Below are 19,321 nucleotides of genomic sequence, written 5' to 3'. Positions count from 1 at the left end.
CGAGGGCATTGTGACACTTCGGGGTCAGAGAGGCGGAGATGAACCCCTTTTTAAGATAACTGAGCCGTCTAGATGCATCTGCAACTCGGGAGACGAAGTTAAATAGATGAAACGGCGCCACTGCCCCGCATTTTTCTGCAATCTTGGCCTTGATGTTAACCAGGGTATCTCTTGTTTCGTGGGGTACACTCGTCCGTCGACCGTCATTGGCGGCGGTGCCGCTAGCCGCATGGACTCCTGATCATGAAGAGTGATTTTAGCTCATGGGAAGCTTGTTCTCTTCAAGTCTCCCCATCAACCTGGAGGCATCAGCCGTGCTCAAGATAAGATAGATGATGAGTTGGTGTGGTTGAGGACCAGCCAGTGGGGAGTAAACGAGTCCGGCCACACGAGGAAGTGAAGAGGAGTTTCTTCACTCCATCCGTGCTCCTAACACAATTGTGTGAGACAGTAATATTGCTACACCAAAATAATAATAAAGAAAAGAAAAGAAAAAGTAAGGTGAAAGAAAGGGATTTGCTATTCATCAATTACTCATAAGCTTTTTTACTCAGCCCATGTTCCCATGCAATGTCAATACTAATGTGTGTAGAACCGCCTTTGCGGTCTTTTAAACCCCCAGCAAATGCAACATCATGAATCTAGAAACTCGAGTGTCCTGGTCTAACTATATATTACGAGTGCTTAACAGCGGCAAGCCGTTGGGTCATGCTGTGGTATGTGGTTAGATCCAACATAAGAACCAATACAGCAAGGGGACTACTCACAAGTCAAAGAATGAGAACTGGCTAGGGCTGCTACCGTACTTGTATACGAATCGGCTCGCAAGGTAGCTGCCGAAGATAGCCCGCAGATAGTTCTCCGGAACCTATTCAAAAGTCAGTCAGTTTCTCGCTTTTGCACAACAGAGTAGGGGGAGGGGAAACGCACCCTTTGAAGAATGGTGTCTAGACCAATCTTGTCCAGGAGAAGATTGGGAAGGGCATCGCTCAAGACAGAGCGGCGGAGCTCTACATTATCCCACAGGTTCGTTTTTTGCAACTCCTCATCCAGCTGCGTAATGGCAACGCTGAGTCGATCACTCAACACGCTGCGCAGAGCCCCAGTCTGCTCATGCTCGCGCCAGATCGCCTCGAATTCCAGTGTGGCGTTGGACTTGATGACCTCCTGCACTTGCTTGACGTAGTCGCTGTAGAACTGTGGCACGGTGCCGTCTTCTCTGATGCACATGTTCTCGACAAACTCCTTGTCGTCAAAAGAGAGCGAGGCCAGAACTTCCAGCGACGACGATGTCACACCACCCTTGTTAGCCGAAGCATCCTTGAACAGGATGCATCCGGCGCGTTCAAGGCGCAACTTGCTGTCCTGGGTGATGAACAGATTGGCACCCTCGACGATGTACGGAATGACAGACTTGCCATTTTCAATGAGCTTTCCAACCGTGGACAGGTCGATGGACTCGGGCCGTCCACCGCAAGGCACAAACACGTCGTAATGCTGGTCGGAACGCAAGTGGAAAGAGTTGCGGAACAGCATTCCATTGTGCACGACCTCGCCGCTGGGAAGCTTGACGTCGCTCTCGTCCACCAGGACGCGGTAGCCCTCAGGAGACAATTTCGACAGATCAAATTCGGAAATGGTGACTCGCTTCTTAGCCAGTCGGATAAGCTCCTGGTGATCCAAACCTTGAGGGTCGACAATCACACCGGAACCATCAACAATGGCGGTGTACTTTTCGTTGGCAAGCAAAATTTCGTTGGATCCCAGATCACCGTCTGGACCGCCAGTCTGGAGTTTGCGGATGTTGGAGGGATCGATGCCCAGTTTGCGGTAGATACCTAGTACATACTGGCGCACCGAAAGGGTAGTCATACCGTAGGTATCGTGAGGGATACCACCCAGCCTGGGGCTCTTGCCCGTGAAGAAGGACTTCCACCACGGAGCACCACGGTTGCGGGCGTGTTCTGTGGCCCAATCGACCAACTCGGCCGTGTTCTCGTCGGGGCCCATGAACAGAATCTCATCCTTGCCATGTAGGTCAACGATGGGGTCCTTGATGCCCGGGCTGGCTGGCGGCAACAGGAGATCCAGAATGCTGTCGATGTACTTTTCAAAAGCGACGCGAGCCTTGTCCTGGTGGTTACCATCCAGCAGAATGACACCCTTGGCACCTCCTTCCGGAATATCCTTGTTCTTGCGCTGCTGCGTATTCGCCAAGTTGTAGTTTTCATCGAACAGGGAGCGCGCATTGATGCTGTAAGCTTCCTTGTTCCGACTCTTGACAATACGGATACCACCTCGAGCAATGTCGCGGAAACGCAGGTGGAATCCGCGGAACTCGGAGCTGATCACAAGGAACATGCCGTACAGACGCTGTGGGTACTCGTGTTCGGGCAGGAAATCAGGGTTCAGTCGGAAGCTGAGAGCCACCTTCGTCGGCGTGAAGAAGTTGGTCTTAAGAATGGAGGTGTTGAATACCCGGAAGGCGCTCATGACCATTTCGTCATGCTCGTTCGCAACGGTACCGGAAATGAGCTGCTTAAGTCTCTTGCTGTCCAGGACTTCGTCGACCTGCAAGCGCAGGTAACTGAGCGTTGGCAGGAAGTCATCCTCCGAGGCGCGAGTCTGCACATAATGGGTGTTGGCAAAGTCCAGGTAGAGCTTGTGGATCAGCTCCGGGTACTTGTTAATGATCTCGAAAATGTAGTCGGCCGTGAAGGTTTCAGTACGCAGCCGCTTCTTGATCTTCGACAGCAACTCTTGATGGACGCTATTGTTGGCATCAAGCACGGCAGTCAACGAGGTGTATTCCGAGCCGAGACGGTTCAAGAACTGCTGCACGAACACCCACGCGCAGTGAGCATAGATAGTCTCCTGCAAACTCAGGCGGCCAACGGCGAAGTGGTGCTGGAAACGGTTCTGAGGAATGCAGTAAAGAAGAGAGGTCTCCTTGATGATCTGATGGATGGCTGCCTCGATGGGAGGGTATTTGGCGGAGATCTCTGCATTCTTCAGCGGGCGCAGGTAGAGAGAGATGACCGTAATGCCGTTGGAGAAATTTTCAAGGTACTTCCTAGAGCTGGTCAAGCGGTAGTAGTGGTACAAGTCGGAGAGCGCGCTGAACAGACCCATCGCAGAGCCCTGGCGATAGGCGATAACCAGTCTCTTCTCGCGACTGCCTTCAATTTCAAACATCTCAATGACAGGACCGGCCCGGTTTACAGCATTGGTGATGATCTCCTGATAGATGGCCTTGGTGTTGGCAGTTGCTTTTTGCAAGAATCTCTTCTCGCCGATGATCTCGATGTCGGTCTCGTTGGGACCGGGATTGGGGTTGGCGAATTGACACTTGTAGACGAAGTAGCAACGGAGCTGCTGCTCGCTGTCTCCAGGGAGAGGAGTCGGCGAACGGAAAGTCTCAACTCTGTAGCTGTTTTCAGGAGTCGAGTTGTTGATATACTTGGCGTCAATTCTTTGTTCGTAACGGGGCCCATCAACGGACGAAATTCCAGGTTTGCTGGTATCGATGTAGACAGCGTGATCTTCCGCTTCCTTGTCCAGTCTGATTTCAAGCTTCTTGTCATCCCGCGCATAAGCTGCCACTTTCGCGGCATAGAGAGACAGGATCTGGGTGACAATAGAGTCGACGGTTTCGGTTTGGAAGTAGGTGTCGTCGATTCCAAGCATATTGTAGAACCAGGTGGTCTCAGAAACAATAAAATCACTTGGGAAGAAGCCTTTCTCTTCTAATTGGTCCATGACTATAGGCGAAACAACCCGCGTCAGCGGCACAGATCTTGCGCATGAACTTGTCCGGGCGATTAATGCATACCTTGTTCCATCTGCTTCTGCTTGCCCTCGAACTTGGCAGCGATGTAGCCAGGATCTTCCTCGGAGAGGACCCGGTGTAAAGGACTACCGGGAATCCCCAGATGAGTAGGTTGAGGAGATGGATGGCGTACAGCCGATCCCGCTACATTGTCGAGAATCTTGTTGTGTGGGTATCTTTGAAAGCCAATGGGGGTGCCAGCACCAGACTGAGCGCCATCATTGCTCCCGTAGAGCTTGGGAGCTGATCCGGTGGGAAGGACGTTGCCATTGACATGGGCATCTGAATGCGGGGGGGTGGAAGCGGGGGAAGCCATGATGTGTGTTCGTATCTTTTTCAACGGAGAGTTGAGAGGTAGATGAAGGGAAAGAAAGGGGTGAAGTAAAACTGCTGATGTTAAAGAGTGTTAGCGGTGAGTAAGAAAAGTCAAAAGAAAGTTCATGGGAGGGGACGTTGTTAAGAAGCTTCATAGATAAGAAGGATACACAAGCACGGGGCAAGGAACCAGGATATGCACGACGGGAGAGATAAGAAGGAAGGCAGTCAGGGAACATACCAGAACAGACAGCGGTCTGGGGAGGAATGAGTCAATTCAGCAATTGGGATATGGGAAAAAAAAGGTAGATAGAGAGGATAGTCTGTTGCGGCGGAGGAATGACGAAAGCACAGCTAACAGTCAACTGGGGAAAGAAGCTTATCGGAGATAGAATGGAAGAGGAAGACGTTGCCTGTGATCCATGCAACTGACAGGTCAACGTTGAGGAACGAGATGATTATGAGAATCAATTACTACCAGGCATCCGAACAACGGAGGGAGAGCTTCCTTATATACAGACAGCACTTGGAATAGTATCAACCTGTCCCTTGACCGGCCTGAAATCTGAATACACCTTTGATACAACTTTCCGGCTCTATGCGATCGGCCAGGCACGGGGCCGGTCCGGGGCAGTGAGAAAAAAGAGGCAAAAAGTCTTGAACTTCAATTTTGCTAGTGGGTCCCACTTCCGCCAGCGCTATTATGACGAGGATCTACCTTACTATGAAGAATTGTCTATATGGAGTACTTCTCTTTCTTACATTTATCAGTGCTCAGTTCTCTTCATTTCCTCTTCTTCAACTCTACAATCTTCATCTCATTCCATAACCACGACCATGCCATAGTAAATGATGGTTCTCTGTCAGTACAGATCCGTTCAGTCAAATTTCCTAAAACAGGAAAGACTGAAAATGGCGCAAATGAGGTAAGAGAAGGCCAGAAGGGGGAAAATACCGCATTGCCACAAGATGATTGGCCATAAAAGGGGCTAAATTTGGAAAAATTGCCTCAGCACGTTGGAGACACCTGGCGTCATGTGTGGCTAGGTATCTTACAGTACCGAGTAGCTTACCTAACTCTTCCTTACCAGGTAATTACCCTTACCACATTCACCACTGAAACACTCGCTATTTTCAATATCTTAAAGATCAAGTGACACCTTTCAGAACTATTCATAGGCCTATGTTTCAATAGTAGCATTGTAACAGCGGCAATGGCATAGCCCTTCCCCAGATTCAGTGCATAACACTGAGGTCCAGGCTCTCCCTGACTTCCAAGCAACGGCTCAACAAAGGAGACTGGAAAAAAATTAGTCCATCAGCTGACTGGAACCAGTCACGTCCTCCACTTAGTAGGGCTGGTTCTTCCCAAATGGGATTTCAATGTGTCATGGTGGCCAGAGTTCACAAATCATCGTCTGCAATTGTTACATGCGAGATGGTTCCTTCCTTTTCTCCTGCGTAATAGTATGCCTCAGGAGAAAATGCCGCAAATTGCGCAACATGTTGTGCTTCATATCACGTACCAAGGTTGATAGTGCAATGTACGGAGGAGAATGTTGACGATCTATATGCGCTATGTCGAGTTTGAGTACGGCCCCAGATGTCATTTAGGTAGGTAACGACCTCCTATTTTGTCCTTTACCTACTACCTGCTGGGGCGCATGTCCACTGCATCTTTACTGAGGAACTCTCTGGGCATCCTATGTAGAAAGTTGATATCTCGACTCGGCTGTTTTCCGTATACCCCAGTGCAACCGCGCTCTGACCACCCTAACAAGATCGACGTCACTAAAGTAAGCCATAGAAAACAGCAGAAACACTGACTCGGTAGAACTGATCAATCAGGCTTCACAGTATCTGGAAACATTGGAGACTTCCCCATGGTCTACCGCCTAACAGATCGTCTGAACAGAATTTTCATCAAGACTGCGGGGTTAGTCCGTCCGCCGCCGTACCTGACTTAGACTCCCTAGTCAATTTGCGGGGTGAAAGTAGTATGGAGTGGACTACTTGGTAGGTCGTCGATGATTTACATTTTGGAGTAAGTAGTCAAAATTAAAACCTGATCCTCGTTCTAGACAGGACTATTTCAATCACATCATCGCCAGCACGGTGTTTCCATTATTTTCATTATTCAATTAATGGCTCAATCGTCCCCCATAATTACCCCATACGATCAATTCCATCCCAACGAGGAGGAAAATTTCAAAGACATTGCGGGGTTCGTCTGCTGTGATCGGAAGACGAGATCCAACCAGACTCGCCCATGATCCCATCCCGGTCTCCACTTCCCGGTGGATTGCCCGTGATGAGGTAAGAAGAAGGTCCTTGTCCTACTCCTGGCATACGACGCTTCTGGGCTTCGGGACTGTCATTCGGCTATACAATGACGTGTTGCCGAATAGGCTTACGGGACAGGCGTTCAGACCTCAAGAGTCGGGACAAACCGCAGGACAGGGATCACTTGCCTCGCGCAGTTACCAAATAACGTTCCAGTATGCACTTGGCTGGACGCAACCAGTCTGTCGTAAATCGCACACAACTGAACTGCATGGCGTTGTTTGATCCGGTGACTATGTCATGAGCGGGCTGGACTGAAAACGTGGGAGATGCTTCTGGCATTGGTCTGAATATAAACATGGTGCAAGCCTCATATCTGGGAGCTGTACTCATAGCTATGCGTTCTGTTGGGCTGACATCCTTGCATTCCGGACATTTGGTTTGCTCAAGTTCAGCTGTAGGGCTGTCTCCTGAGAGCCGTTGAAATAAGTAAGCTAAATCGAAGCATGACCATAGTCTACACAGAAACTTGTCGACCGATATGCATGTTCGTTCTGCGCTTGGGGGTAAATAGTGCATTGGTGGCTGCTGATGTATCTACAGTACTTTTGTGTTGAGTACCCTCGTTGGCCACCACGTAGCTACAGATATCAACGCATCAATGCATAATGCCAGGATCACCAGACCATCTGGAAAACCTCCAATCCTGCACCCTGGGCCACGGGGTTCGTCCCGCCCCGAGTATCAGACAGATAAGAAGGCAAGGCGTGCCTGAACAGCGGTGTACTAATGGCAGCGTGGCCACTATCCAGCGGTGAGAATTGCTCTTCGATAGCAGCTCACCAGACTTATCAACTACTGTGAGCATTATCGTTGTGCCATGTCTGATGTTCTGGACCACCGATTGGATGATACTGTACCCTGTAAGGAAAGTTAAAGCTAGCTACTAGCAGAAAAGTGGTTTCTCCGAGGTACCCCAGGATCCTACTAAGACCATTAATAGTCTTAGCCAGGTAAGCCATGAGAGAGAAAGGGGAAGTCAACCAAGCACTATATGCCTCAGATTGTTTTATATGTATGTTGTGATGTAAATATCTGGCTTTTTGCTGTCCTTGATTCAAATCACCTGATTGCGCTCAATCCGGATGTTTTTTTTCTGACAATTACTCAAGCATAACTGCAATCTTCAAGTTCACTGAGGTTGAATACTGCTTTCACCTAGATAATACTTCTCTGTACCTTAAGCATCTCAGTAGCATACCTATATGCCTCCTCTTTGGCCGCCTTATCCCACCTATGCTCCCATCCATCCATCTGATGATATACGACATTATGATCTCCCAACTCCTGAACCTTACTTGCAAGCTCCTCCTCTTCAAGGGTGGACAGACCCTGCACCGTAGTAATGGTCTGTATATTATTAGAGTTACATGAGACCTGCACATAACAGCAACAGCCATGGGTCTCTAAAATAAGTAACGCCCCGAGTAGAAATAACACGAATGACAGAACTCTAAGAACCAGGGGAAGATTGTCCGGTTCACAAGGCTGGATCTTTGCATTGGATTCTTGACTCTCATGGGCATGTAAGTCTGTCATGCCATAGAAGCACATCACAGAGCATATGAGCAATCCATCGCTCTCTTTGGCTCTGCATCTGGGCGAGGACGAGGTATCGCCAGTGCTAGAGTAGCGCCTGCGCTGAACCAGGATAGTGGACTGCGCGATGTGTCAAATTTTTCCAGGTGAGATCATACCCAGCTCAGTTCGTCTCTGACATCGTTGTACGCAGCGCCAGGCAGTATTATACGTCAATCACAGTGTAGCCTGTGTGATGCGCGATATATCGGAGAATTCATCATCAGAGCCAAACAAGGTGATCGCAAAGCCGCTGCCACAGAAGTTGAGGAGAAACAGAGCGGGCGGCAGTGCTTCTTCCTCTGTAGACATTAATCCCATGGTGCGACCATAGTCTCGACTTCATCAGGATGATGATCGGTTGGTTTTGATCTGTAGGCGAACAGTATCCCAGCAGAAAGCCGCAATGCGCTTTCCTGTGGTATCCCATGCCCATACTTGCTCGTGATGTGTCAGTTACGGAGGCAGGTCGACCGCTAAGTTCGTGTCGAGTGCTTTTTGTTTGTCTGGGAAAGTATAACAGGGATCGCTCTTATATGATGATCTCATGGGATGATCAATCACCGATTTCAATCTCATTGTTGAAACCATGATGCGGCAGTGACTACAGTCACGGTTAAAAAAAAAAAAAAAAAAAAAAAAATTATGAAATAAAATAAAATAAATAATAATTAAGGGATACTTATTCCAGGAACAGGAAGTATCAGAGGGGAGGAGGAGGGAAAAAGGGGACAAAAAGAAAAAAGAGGGATGAGGCTGACCCGACTTGAACGGATAACCTTAAGATCTGGAGTCTCACGCGCTACCAATTACGCCACAGCCCCTTAATTGACAAATAGCTGCCTAAATGAAATTTAAGATGCAAACTCCAATAATCTCTATTCTGATGATAATAAATATGATGTTGTCCATTTGTACAAACATACAATTCTCCAGTATATGCGCTTCTCATATCAATCAACATATAAGTGACCCAACCGCTCTACGTTATCCCCCCCTACAGGAGAGATTGGATTGCTGCGACCCCCTATGCTCACTGTAGGCTGTTCATAGAGACACTTGTTGATTTACCTGAGCTCTATTAATTGACCTGATCTTCTGACGATGTAATGTCCGAACGCCTATATACTAGGTACGTAGCTGTATGACCATTCATATAACTGTTTACAACTTATAAGCTGATAAGTCAGTGTTAGTTTTGGCTGCAGTAGCAGTAAGACAAAATTAGACCTGCTAATACTGGCGGTAAACAGTGCAAAATCATATTGCTTATATATGGTTAGATGAATTGTTGGATTTCACTGTTAGCAAGGGACTAATAGTAAGTTTATTGATAGTGTACTGCATGCATATCACGTAAGTATTTATAATAACACCTACCCAGCCCATAGTAGGGACCAAGTTACCTACCTTATGAAAAGGTAATTAGCATTATTAGGTACAGAGTAAGTATGCTGTCTGTTACACAGAACTAGATCATAGAATCTGCTGCAGTTCTGTGGCTTCTGGAAAAAAACATAAAGCCATAAATTCATCCAATGGGGCTGTGGCGTAATTGGTAGCGCGTGAGACTCCAGATCTTAAGGTTATCCGTTCAAGTCGGGTCAGCCTCATCCCTCTTTTTTCTTTTTCTTCTTTTTCCCCCATTGTTCACTTAACTGCATCCTGTTTATAACCACAGCCTAACCTCTGTAATGAGACTTTTCTTTATTATTTTTTTATCGACCTTTTTAGGAGCGCAGAACACTCATCGCCAAGACAGCAACGTATATAGTTATTATCCCATAATGGAGAGGATCATGCGCTTTCTTATAAGTCCTCTGCGCGAAGATATGATAATAACAGTTGGCAATTTCGTCGTCGATATTTATATATACCCGTCACTACACCACGGCCTCTAAAAAAAAAACCAACAATCGATGTCCCCCATAGCCTGGGGCTTGAAATGCAAAGATACGCCAGGGAAGCTAGGGAACACAACCAAATCGTCTCAGTTCGGCGTAAGAGATGTCCTGAATTTCCTGACCATCTCAGGCATATGATGACCAAACAGGCGGCACACTTGCTATTTGAGTGCAAGCATGTTCTTCTGCTCACAGCTGGAGCCAAGATTAGCCATGGTAGCGACAGAACGTCCGAAGCATTCTACACTGGACACGGCAGCTCGGCGACCTTGATAAAATCTTTCCTGACAAGGCTCTGGCAGTGGGAGGAATCGGGAGATTGTGTTGAGCTTGGCCTAAGCGACCCCATTGACGGTCTCAGTTGATTAGCACCCATTCTAGGCACTTGACCCCATGCGCTATTAACCCTACTAGTACTCTAGGAATACGATCGCTGAACAAAGGAATGAGTCGATCTAATCGTATACCAAAGGCATAACTGGCTGTAGGGACGTTTATATTAATAACCTAATTATTGGATCTTCCATCGATTGAAGATATTCAGAAGCAGAATATACTATATCTACTTTTACATTACCAGTTTGTCGCATACCCCATCGGGCAAAGAAGACGAAGGATTCCAAAAGGGGATATGGCCCGAGAGGTCAATACAGTATCCACAACTATTGATTCTTTTCCGGATTTCTAGAAGCTGATTGTAACACGTAAAAGTATAAACTCAACGGAGGCTTCAGATCATGTAGATGGGCCATAGAGATGACAGTAGGGTATCACAATGATACTAAGCCCCATTGCAGGTGATCGATGAAGGAATATTCAAGTATGTATCTTCAAGAGATGAAATAGTAGAAAAATACCACGAAAGGAGTTGACGAACAATAAGAACAGTAAGGTAACAACATGGTATGACACCAGCTACTGATCGGGGTTTCTCTTTAGAAATGCCGAAGAGTACTCAGTGTACTCCGTAGTCCGTAACCTAGGCCTGTAGCAGACTTGTTGAGCCCAAGTCATGGTGAAGCATTTGAAGCCCCTTAATATAATAAACATATGGTAAGTAATGATATTTGAATAATTTCCCCGTTTCTACGATGTTACCAGTGTATACCAGAGATTCAATGGATTTGGTTGGTGTCCACTACAGGAGAGAGTAGAAAGGATCACAGCTCGGGGGGAGGAAATCATCTTCCTTATGGCGTGATTTGGGGTGATTCCTTAAAGCTCCATATTAACCCCCCTATCTAGTCTAGTCTAGTCTACTGGAATTCTTGAATTCTTCCATCGAAGTTCTAGGCAAATGCACCAGCTCCTAGATACCTCTCCGACAGTTTGGTTAGCTTCAAGCCGATCGCCGCCTCCTGCGTAAGGACTGATATATGAACGCATTGTTGTGATGGCCTATTGGATATAGCTGGTCTCTAATGGATCCCTTACGGAGCTTCCCCGGAATTTCGAGAATTAACATCAACAATACAGTTTAGCTTTTAAGAATGGTTACATCCTCCGTCAACGAGGTGAAGTTACTCGGTAGTCTACTCCATATTCCTATAGGACGCTCACAAAAGAATTTCGTTTACTTTCCCTCTTTTGCTGGTTGGCAGGCTACACCATCAAAGAATTAGGTTGGCATGTTTTCTGCCTGATTCTGGCCGTAAGGGAGCAGTGAATGTTTCTCACTCTCGTATATTTGAGACAAATAATAAGTAGATACCCAGTCAGGGCAGAAAGTGTGACATGTCTGCTGGTACATCCAGTAGTAAAGGTACTTAATGCTCAGGCAACATCTGAATGAAATATTTCCTCCGTACGATCACCCCCTTTCCTGAATAAGAATCAGTAACGATCCAAATCCGTCGCAGAAATCCCTGACTCGATCTTTCCCGGACTCCCGGTGGCCCTTTCGAATTCTCCCTTTACTCCTTACAGTAGGAGAGGTACTATGCCTAGCTTTTGGCAATTGTGGAAGACTTGGCAGCTCCTTCAAGGCTTTCACCCCCACAGTCTCCATCGAATGCACACGTATGCACTCTGATCTCCATACTTTCTCCAGCTTTCTTCCTTATCCACCGGCTGTTCGCCTGCCTATCAGATATCCAGGTTACTTGCATATTCCCCCATCTTACCCCCTTTGTTCCTAATTATCCCACCACCAGAGCCACCTAACTACCCAAAGGTAGCCCTGCTTTTCCCCCGGAGGACAATAGCTTTCCCCCGGGTTACGTTCCCGCCCTTCCGTCCGTCGTGGCAAGCATGCGCGATGTACACTAAGGCCCGCCTGGATACCCAACGGACCAACAACACTACTTACTACTACTAGTCCAGTAATCCCTAGGTCTCGGATGAAGCCTCATTCAAATAAATGCCAGAAAAACAGGGCGAACGCCCATCGTACGTTGAGGAAGACACCCTGGATCCCTTCAGGACGATAATCCCTAACGGCCAACCATTTGCCAGGACCTAGACTTGGCGATGGACATTACAAAAGGGTGATGGGGATATCCGACTGGGGAAAAAAAAAATAACAATAATAATAACACTACCTAATATTTGTCCGATACGATTAAAATGATCTATGGGTGTTTGACTGGATGCTTCAGCAATGTACACTAGTTCCTAGCCAGGCCCAATCCTCATTTATATCGGCTAGATGTCTCCCTAGGTCCTTTTAGATGCTCGATCATTCTTTTACTTTTCACCTGTACTGCTTTTTCCAGTTTTGCAGAGCATACTATCACATTCTCTATATTCTGGTGCCCCCGTGGACAGCTCACCAGCTTACAGGTTGCCACACATCACCACTCCATAGTGTTGTATCCAGAGCCTTGAGTACCCCTGGCTCTCTGCACTGTCTCTTCATACGATATTATATCTCTTGTCATACCATTTGCTGCTGTGACTTGGGATTGTTCTCTCGCTTAGCCCATCCCACGCTGCTTGTACAACCTAGCAGTGTATATCATTACATCATCGGGATAATCCCCCAGCGTACGTACACCCAGTCCAGGTAAGCTTTTCTCGATTTGCTTTCTCTTCCCTGTCCCCGATGAAGGATCTTCACGAGCGATTCGCCTTCTCCAAAGACTCAAAGATTACATCACATGGCAGTCGGCGATGGAGCTGTTCTCCTCATTCTGTTTCGGCCCTGCTCCTTCTTCGGGGATTCTCGGAGGCACATCTTTCGGATAACTGTAGCTAACAAGGGTATCCTATCTACATAGATTTATACGGCTCCTTCCAGCAGCTTAGCCCATTTTTCCCAATCATACTCCTACCTCAGTATCTTTCCATCGGACTCTCCAGCGCAACTGGGTCAGAGTCATTCCAAACAACAATACAACCACAATTATCAGTCGCCATGGCCTCGCCCATCCCTTCACATCCTCCCTCCCGTCCTACCCTCGTGACACCCTCGACCTTTACCCAGGACATCTCCCGCGCGATCCTCGCGTCCGCCGACGGCCCCAAATCCATCCATCTCGACTCGCAACCTCATGGGGCATTGGAGTATCCCCCTCCTCCTCCCCCGTCGCCCGTCGAGTCAAGAACAACACATTGTTTCTGGGGGAGAGAGGGGAAACGAGTTTGACCGTCACTACCAGCTGCTGCCTTGTCTGCGACGAAGTACCATATATCTGTGCATTGCGACTTTGATGCTTCTGCTGTTGTCTGGAGCCGAATTTTAGGTTGTTTGTCCCGGTTTTGTTTTCATTTCCTTTTTCAGCGAGCCTCATCTGTTTTTCGGTGCTTCTGCCAGAGTACGTTGGGAATTGGGTTGAATTGGTTCGGTTTGGAAAAGCAGGTATTGAGTGTCATCCTATTGATTGATTGCTTTGGTTTCGGATCTTCATGGCGTCGCGAGTCGTTTACAGTGTGATATAATATCGACTAGCTAGCGAGTCTTCATAATCACATCTTATGACTTCATTCCCTCCGTCTCGTAGGATGCATCGACCATCTAAGTTGCGCTTGGTATATCAGGTAATGGGATGATTCCTGCAGGCACAGTTCTGTTCCACAAGACGATAGGATTCAGTTGAAGCATCACATGCAAGCATTGTCACGATGATGCATGGCCTCTTCCGGTTCAATCCTTGTCCTGGGTCATAGAGAGGACGAACATGTTGGCAAGTTGGTCAACACAATTGAGAATGCGGCGAGAGCAAGCCAAGAGTGTTATGTAGGTTCTGTTCCGACCCGAGGCCCTGTTCAGCTACCATTCAACCATTGTGCACTGCATAGTAAGGTCGGAGGGGTGCCTTTGTGGCTCATCCGAGTGTGTTACCGCTCAGATTCTTCGTCCTCGACCGGAGACTCGGACTGCCTCGAGTGACCACATGGCAGATCCATTCTGACGCTGGCGAGCTGCATCATCGTATTGTGCCAGACAATCGTTCATAATAACTGCCTCGCTGCAATTAATTCAAGTTGCTCTCGCAGGTTAACCGGTGATTATTAAAGGCAAACTTTGTAGGCACATCAATGGGCCTGGGTCGGTTCGTCCGACATCCCCGGCCCAAATTTCTGGCCATTGATTTCAGTGTAGAGCTCTTCCAACGCGGTCAACGCCACGGTATCTCCTCGACTCGCAGCTTCGCTAAGCCGGTGTACCTCTGCAAGTTCCTCCTCCGTTCGAGCCCAGCCTCGTAGCCGATCCTCCAGATTCTGGGTGCGTTTCGTACTGAAGACAGTGCGCACAGTATCGGTCTCACCTCTTTGCCTCTTGATGTGCATCAGTCGTTCCAGAAATCGAGCTTGATTCGACTGGGGTCCCGTCTTGCGGAGCACGTTCACCGTTTCGGATGTTTGTATGGAGGGCTCCTGAGTTGACCCTGAGCCGGAACTAGAGATCAGGTTCGCTTTGCGACCGAGAATTTTGACGCTGTTGGCAGCAATGAGGTCAAAATCCTTACCGTGCCTCAACGGAGAGATCTGCGGCAATGCAGACTCTAGATCAGGTTCGTGGCCCGTCTCTGGGCGAGTGAACAGCAGCTCTGTCCCGATCTGGTCTGTCCATGTGCAGCTGAAGATTTGATTTTGATACGAGACTATTGGGTTGGTGGTGTGAAGGCCCAGGATTTGCACGCGCTCTGAAGGAACGTTGTCAGGCTCGGTGCTGTCAATGGCTGGTTCATGGTCATCGGTCGGAGTCAGGGTAGTTGGAACTGTGGCAGAAGAGGACGCGGGGTCACGGCGCCTGGGAGGACGGATGGGCCCGTGAAGGGAGGTAAGGTCGAGATTGAGGTAGAAGGTCTGACCGTACAGGAAACAAATTAAGCTCAAGCGAACGCCTAGAGGGAGCGAGAGAAAGGAGCAAGCAATCAATCATACCTCGGTGTCGACCTCGTGGTATTCATATTCGTACTCGGAGTCATGATCCTCATCTGTCAACATGGCCGGGTCCAAGACCAATATCGGCTCGGAATGAGACTGCATGATTTAGGCCGGCAGGATCATTGGGTATAAACAGATAACTGGGACGGACGACTAGCTAGCTCAAAGTCCAAATGACCAACCGTGTTTTGAAACCAGAAATAAGATTGACAGTCACAGTACCCCTCTAGATAGATAGATAGATAGATAGCTACGTTAGCGCTCGAGACCCTGATTTCTTCTTTGGCAGAAGGGACAATGGAAGAAGGCGGTGGGCAGAAGCTCCACTGGATCCGCTGGATAACACCTTGTGGGACTGGGACTGGGAACCAGGCGGCCGCTGACTTGTTATTTAACTTCTGTTAGACAGTTTAGACTTCTCCCCTTGGCCATGTTTGTGTTGATGGCTGATGAGGGGCGAGAGTGAGGACTGAACAACCGGGATTATTGATGACGATGGTTGATTTCCACAGGGCTGATCCATGATAAGATACTACATAGACTAACTGTCTGGGTTGGACAACAAACAGATAGGGAACATCAAACATACAGTGCTATAGCATTATTATCATTACTATTATTATCTTTCCTTCTCTCTACTGTAATCTGGGCATAATGTGTTGTGCGAACACCGTCATCATGATCTTCCCTGTGCTTGTCAGTCTGGAAAGATATAACTCAATTCCTTCGTCCGTTCGTATGGATCGTCCCTGGTGATCTCATCCGTTCTGGCTGCATTCATTAATCTTCCACATCCTCCATCAGCCCAATCCCCGGTTTCATCAATCCATCTTTCCTATACACCTCACCTTACCCCTCCACATCAGCCAAACGCAACAGGAACACAGTAACTACCATAAAAAGTAAGCTGCTTGTATTTATCATCATCATCATTATCATCTATTGTCATCAATTGCTTCCATGTTTCCATGAAGATCCATCTGCAATAATACCAAGCAATCAACAATTAATAATCCTCTGCCCTACGGAAGATCACCGATGGTGTTATCCATATCCGTCGTCTTCCGTTCAGAGACAAACCCCATGCACCTCCGTCCAGATCCATCTGTTGATTTGATCATCTTCATGTTCCCTGTTCGGTTCGTACTTGCCTGCTTGCCGATCCGATTTGCCCTTCTTGTCCTCCCCTTGTCCGCCTGCATCATTGTTGGCACACATCGTCAATCCGGCTCTGTGCGGAAGCAAGGAGCTAATTCGCACGCTCGCTATCCACTGTCTACACATGCATCCGTCACTTTTTGCTGCCCTCACGTTCTCCATTGAAGAATGATGACCATGTTCTGTTTTACACTTTTTCCCCCTTCTGCCTCTGTCATCTTCACAACCATGGCCCTCACAATTATCTAATCCCCTTCCGGTATACCCGGTCCCTCCTTCTGACTGGATGATCCCTGGCTTTTGTCTTTCCCTTTCTGTCCATGAGTTTACATTTCTATTATTTCGTGTTTATTTTCTCTTAGCCTGACTCGGTCGTTGCGCGCGGGATCCGTGACTGAAGTCGGTAGTGGTACTAGTCATAGCTGTTCTCGACCACTGCTAACCTGTGCAATGCTTTCTTATAGTGTCGTCCCCTCCATCTTCGGGCCTTGTTGCCCTGACTTTCTGGTCGTTTCTGTACACCCTCCTCGTCTTTTGCCCCGTAGTCACCTCTCATGACCCTCATCTTCCCTCATTTCCTTCTGAGGAGTCCCCCTTGACCATCCCGATCTCACTTGCGCCTGGCCGTGCAATCCCAATTGGAACATCTCTAAGCCTTACTACCATTACTACTACTACCATAGCGGCCACGTCGACCAGTACTGCCCAAAATCGCCAGGCCGATCCCTCGGTGCCTGATCCTTCTTTTAGTGCAAATACATCCAACGTCGGGGCGGTCTCCCTGGCTGTGGAGCAGATGATTGGCAAAGCGAAAGGCACCATTATCATTTTGTCTTCACTAATTGCGTATGTTTCAATCAATAGCTTAGTACGTGCCTTGAATCCGGCGGCATTCATCTGGTACGATGAGGACAGGGATGAGCAGCGCTGGATCGCATCCTCTCGGTCGTGGTTTGACCGCAAAGCTTGTCGCTGGCTGAGTCTCTGCGGTACCGCTCATTTCCGCACGGCTGGTCCGCGATTCGGCCAGCGGAGATTCCTCACGGAGTCCAATACCTCTGTCTCTGCGCAATACGAGGCCGCTCCGTGGCGGGCCTTCTGGTTCCGAGAACAGGAGCATCCGGCAAATCAGTGGGATGATGCCGAACGTTCGCTCAGAGAGATACCCGACTATGTTTTTGAACATGCTCCTCTCGTGCACCTATTCTCCAACGAGCAGTTCTGGCCCTGTGATATCGCAGAGCATCTGTTCCACATCACACCAATGTTAAACTACACGCCGGTGCAGTCTAAGCGGATTCATCCGACGTTGGAGAATCTGGATCAATTGAACAAATGGCAGGATGGTCGCTACGTCTTCTTAACCAGTAACGATGATGTGGAGGAACGGCCCCCATGGTTGGAAGGAGAAAAGAATATCCCTGTTTCGCCAGACGAGCACTCTGAAGCATCGTGGTCTGACTGGGACGGTCGAGTAGACGGGGCCATTCCGGGGGATACACCCGAGGGTCGCTTAAAATGGTATGACACGAACCACAAATCAATGTCGGAAGACGAAGCAGCCAATCTACCATTGGAGGATCTCGGTTACTCCAAGCCAGAGGATCTTCTGCAGGATGAGAGGGTCAGGGACGAGCTGCGGAAACGATACGGTGGCGAACCGATAAAGATGCAAGCCACCGGAGGCCGAAGTGATGCGCCTGCAGTGCTGCTCGTCGTGGACAAGGGCAACGGCATAGTCGATGCCTTTTGGTTCTTCTTTTACAGTTTCAATCTCGGAAATGTGGTTCTGAATGTGCGGTTCGGCAACCACATCGGCGACTGGGAGCATTGCCTCGTCCGGTTCTCTAACGGCAAGCCTAAAGCTCTCTTCTTTAGTGCGCATTCCGCAGGCGAGGCATATAGTTATGAAGCGGTCGAGAAAATCGGACAACGGGTAAGTTGCGACGCCCAACATGGGTGATTTTCGTTGGATTAGAGGCTAATCAACCGTTTCCAATGTGTAGCCAGTCATATATTCGGCAGTGGGCACGCATGCCATGTATGCCACTCCTGGTGTCCATTCGTATGTTCTACCCGGGGGTCTTCTTCATGACCAAACGGACCGAGGACCTCTATGGGATCCCCTCTTGAATTCGCACATGTATACGTATGATCATGCGAATGACACGTTGCGCGCCTCCACAGCCAGCCCGTTGGCACCTACGGAGTGGTTCTACTTTAACGGTCACTGGGGAGATAAGTTCTATCCTCTGGGAGATCGTCGACAGTATCGCTTCGCGGGCCAGTATCACTATGTCAACGGTCCCCTGGGCCCGCGGTTCAAGCATCTGGACCGCCGCAAGGTGTGCCAAGGACCCGACGAGGATCCTTGCGTGATTAAAGATTGGGTGGGCGAAAAGATGCGGCCCAAGCGCCTGTCGAATCCCCAGCCCCACGAGAATCCAGTGTGATCTGGTACTTCTCAAATGAAGCATCGCTGCCCTGGTTGGCACTGACACGGTGTTTGGTTGAAATATGTTCCAAGTGAACAACCTAGCGTATCCCCGTGGGAATCCCTGCTTCAGTGTTTGTATCTGTTGCATTTATCGCATATACCCCTCAAGTTTTTCTTGTTTGCTTGTCAAGGCCGGGAGCGGGAACTAGACGGTGAAACGACAACGCATATGACGGATGATGAGACCCAAGATTTCCTTCTGTATTGATGTTGGAGTTTTCTGCACCCAGAAGGTGAAGTTACCTGCTTCATCCTTATGTTTTATTTGATTTTCACGATTTGGGACTGGTGTTGCGGTTCGTACGAATGTTGATTACTATAGGGATAGACTCGGAAGACGTGATGTGGACTTTTAAGTCGAAATAT

The 19,321-nt window shown here is 48.4% G+C and overlaps 3 protein-coding genes and 2 non-coding genes across 5 annotated transcripts; 2 read left to right on the top strand and 3 right to left on the bottom strand.

Moving 5' to 3' along the window:
- Positions 1-674: 674 nt before the first annotated feature.
- On the bottom strand, positions 675-4,145 carry Aud_000715 (glutamate dehydrogenase (NAD(+)); the record flags this gene model as incomplete). The annotated part of the gene is made up of 4 exons (XM_043286219.1): positions 675-711; positions 768-868; positions 931-3,761; positions 3,833-4,145. 4 exons carry the CDS (start codon positions 4,143-4,145, stop codon positions 675-677), a joined length of 3,282 nt encoding a protein of 1,093 aa, XP_043142154.1.
- Positions 4,146-8,816: 4,671 nt separating this feature from the next.
- Positions 8,817-8,889, bottom strand: Aud_000714. The gene has a single exon. It is a non-coding gene; the product is annotated as a tRNA-Trp (tRNA).
- Positions 8,890-9,605: 716 nt separating this feature from the next.
- On the top strand, positions 9,606-9,678 carry Aud_000713. The gene has a single exon. It is a non-coding gene; the product is annotated as a tRNA-Trp (tRNA).
- A 4,767-nt stretch (positions 9,679-14,445) lies between these two features.
- On the bottom strand, positions 14,446-15,402 carry Aud_000712 (TFIIIC subunit 6 family protein; the record flags this gene model as incomplete). Its single annotated transcript, XM_043286218.1, has 2 exons — positions 14,446-15,219; positions 15,298-15,402. The coding sequence occupies 2 exons, from the start codon at positions 15,400-15,402 to the stop codon at positions 14,446-14,448; spliced, it is 879 nt and encodes a 292-aa protein (XP_043142153.1).
- Positions 15,403-16,635: 1,233 nt separating this feature from the next.
- Positions 16,636-18,911, top strand: Aud_000711 (uncharacterized protein; the record flags this gene model as incomplete). Its single annotated transcript, XM_043286217.1, has 3 exons — positions 16,636-16,642; positions 16,923-18,394; positions 18,465-18,911. The coding sequence occupies 3 exons, from the start codon at positions 16,636-16,638 to the stop codon at positions 18,909-18,911; spliced, it is 1,926 nt and encodes a 641-aa protein (XP_043142152.1).
- Between the last annotated feature and the right edge of the window lie 410 nt (positions 18,912-19,321).

Source organism: Aspergillus udagawae (genome assembly GCF_001078395.1).
Source record: "Aspergillus udagawae IFM 46973 DNA, scaffold_1, whole genome shotgun sequence".
In the NCBI taxonomy this organism is placed as follows: Eukaryota; Fungi; Ascomycota; class Eurotiomycetes; order Eurotiales; family Aspergillaceae; genus Aspergillus; species Aspergillus udagawae.
Note: the sequence above shows the minus strand (reverse complement) of the source record. Positions and strands in the feature narration are given on the sequence as shown.